The following is a 2,557-nucleotide window of genomic DNA, read 5'->3' as shown; positions in this document are numbered from 1 at the left end:
ACTAATAACAACAGGTAAGAATTTTTTTAAATATTTGTTTATTATAAATAAAATATATACTTAATACATAAAAATATAAAAATAAGTTTATTTATCAAGTATATATTTGATATAATTATAAAATATCATATAATATTTAACAAAAAATATTTATTTCAGGTTATAACAATGAGTGAGAATTCCCAGGTTAGTATTGTGCAGTTATAAATGGTATGTAATTAAAACAGAATTATTAATTTTAGGTAAAAACAATTAACAGGTGCCGAAATGCTTGGACTGAGGGCGGCGAAAACCTTCTAATTGAAATGGCCACATATTTAAGGATATGGCCAAACATATGTCTGAAATGGGGTACAAGGTAACCGCTACCGAAGTCCAAAGAAAAGTACACATCATATAAAGTACATATCATTTAATTAAAATAAAACCACGTAATCGTTTACGAGGAAGTAATAAAAATGCTTTATTGAATAGTTGATTTCGTCAAATATATTTTTAATAATGTATAATATATGTCATTAAATATAAAGCTAATTAGTTACATCTTTTCTGTTAAAACAGAAAGGAACAGCACTGTGTTGGCGTGTCCGGAGGGTCCCCATCAAATTGGAAATTTTTTATGAAAATAAATAGAATTTTGGGAAACTTGCCACTTCATAATATAACTGAGCTTATTTCAAATAGTTTTGCAGGTATGTTTGTATATATTTTTTTTTTAATTCATTGAATAAAGTAACTTCTTTTAAATTAGATCACGAACCAGGACCTATCCACTTCAACGTGTGTACCGTCGCCGTTATTGGCAGTATCGTCATCATCAACCATCTCCCCTTCTGACATCTCTGTAGGCAATACGGAGGAAACGCCTAAAAGAAAAAAGAAAAGGGATGATGAAATGATGGGAGAAAGATTAGACAAATTAATGAATCTGCAAGAAAAGCTTATTGATGCTGTCAATAAAAATAATAACGAAATTGTTAAAGCTCTGCAGACCGGTTCTAAAGCTTTGGAAAGAATAGCGGCGGCGATGGAGAGAGCATATCCATACGAAAGGGTCGTATCGGATATTGAATCGACTGACTGACCATTTGTATATATTCGTACATCATATTGTTTTGTATATATTCGTACATCATATTGTTTTGTATATAATTTTGTATATATTCGTTACATCATATTTTTTTGTATATATTCGTTACATCATATTGTTTTGTATATATTCGTACATCATATTGTTTTGTATATAATTTTGTATATATTCGTTACATCATATTTTTTTGTATATATTCGTTATATCATATTGTTTTGTATATATTCGTACATCATATTGTTTTGTATATAATTTTGTATATATTCGTCACATCATATTGTTTTGTATATATTCGTTACATCATATTGTTTTGTATATAATTTTGTATATATTCGTTACATCATATTGTTTTGTATATATTCGTTACATCATATTGTTTTGTATATATTCGTACATCATATTGTTTTGTATATAATTTTGTATATATTCGTTACATCATATTGTTTTGTATATAATTTTGTATATATTTGTAATATATTAATATTATTATTGATTAAATAAAACTTACTAAAAATATGAGCCAAGCATCGTCTTATTTCTTCGCCATTTGGGTCGTGGTCATTTAGTGTTGAGACTTCTTCTGGTTGTTGTCGTTCAGAAATCTGCTGTTGTCTTGTTAGAGCGTGCATCCAGTCTTTGTTCAATGCATCATTTTTTTCATTTAGAAAGTTATGCAGAACACAACACGTTCGTATAATGCTGGTTGCGTTTTCTATCTTGTTATCTATACCCTTACCTACTCTGCGAAACCTTGCTTTAAGGTGCCCAAAAGCATTTAAATAGCAACTCATTTAAATTTTAGTCTTTATAATAATATTTACTGTACTTACCAAAGTCCAGCACTTCCTTTGCTTTCTAGCAATCATTGAAGAAAGAATTCTTATTTGTTGATTTTGAATATTTTGAATTTGTTTATAAATCATTGCATTTGTTTTTGTATATGCACCAATTGTCGCGTTTATATTGTGAACAATATCACAAACATTATATAATAAATTATTTAAATTTTCTGCGATTTCCATGCTGACTTATTTTTTTCTAACAATACAAAATTTAATGTCATCTGCTTACAATTAAAATGTAAACAAACAAAAGCTCTAAGACTATAGCTTTTTGACACATAAAAGCTCTTTTCCATTTTTTAAGTAACTTGTGATAATGTATACGACCAAAAGCTCAATGTTACTATATGGCTTGCTAAGTACGTAGTGGAAATGTAGTATAACATTATATGGGACAATAGAAAATTATTACTTTCAGATAAATAAATTAGTATCAAGATTAAATAATAGAAACCTTACACACAATGATGGGACATACACCACAAGTGAAATAAATAGAATTGCCTTAAAAACGTTTAAAAACCATTTACCAGAACCAACAAAAACCCTAATAATTGCTCGAAATCCAGCAGACTTAGAAGAAACTAAAATAACACACAACTGTAATTTTAACGATTTTTCATTC

General features: G+C 28.1%; 1 protein-coding gene across 2 annotated transcripts; it reads right to left on the bottom strand.

Annotated features, from left to right (window-relative positions):
* Positions 1 to 690: 690 nt before the first annotated feature.
* Positions 691 to 2,113, bottom strand: LOC119665802. 2 transcript variants are annotated; one of them, XM_038075049.1, is made up of 3 exons: positions 1,921 to 2,109; positions 1,599 to 1,844; positions 691 to 866 (listed from the first exon to the last, which is right to left on the bottom strand). In XM_038075049.1, the coding sequence occupies exons 2-3, from the start codon at positions 1,717 to 1,719 to the stop codon at positions 748 to 750; spliced, it is 240 nt and encodes a 79-aa protein (XP_037930977.1). In that variant the 5' UTR covers positions 1,720 to 1,844; positions 1,921 to 2,109; the 3' UTR covers positions 691 to 747. The 2 variants fall into 2 exon arrangements, with proteins under 2 accessions (XP_037930977.1, XP_037930976.1); XM_038075048.1 differs by having other exon boundaries at positions 1,599 to 2,113.
* Between the last annotated feature and the right edge of the window lie 444 nt (positions 2,114 to 2,557).

This window comes from Teleopsis dalmanni, chromosome 1 (genome assembly GCF_002237135.1).
Source record: "Teleopsis dalmanni isolate 2A chromosome 1, ASM223713v2, whole genome shotgun sequence".
NCBI lineage: Eukaryota > Metazoa > Arthropoda > Insecta > Diptera > Diopsidae > Teleopsis > Teleopsis dalmanni.
The sequence above is the reverse complement of the archived record's forward strand: the minus strand, read 5'-3'. Positions and strand labels throughout refer to the sequence as shown.

Excerpts from the sequence above, each read along its gene's own strand:
- LOC119665802 (XM_038075048.1), bottom strand. The coding sequence starts at position 1,881 with ATGAGTTGCTATTTAAATGCTTTTGGGCACCTTAAAGCAAGGTTTCGC. Across the intron at positions 867-1,598 it reads ATGCTTGGCTCATATTTTTA|GCGTTTCCTCCGTATTGCCT; the intron begins GTAAGTTTTATT and ends TTTTTCTTTTAG.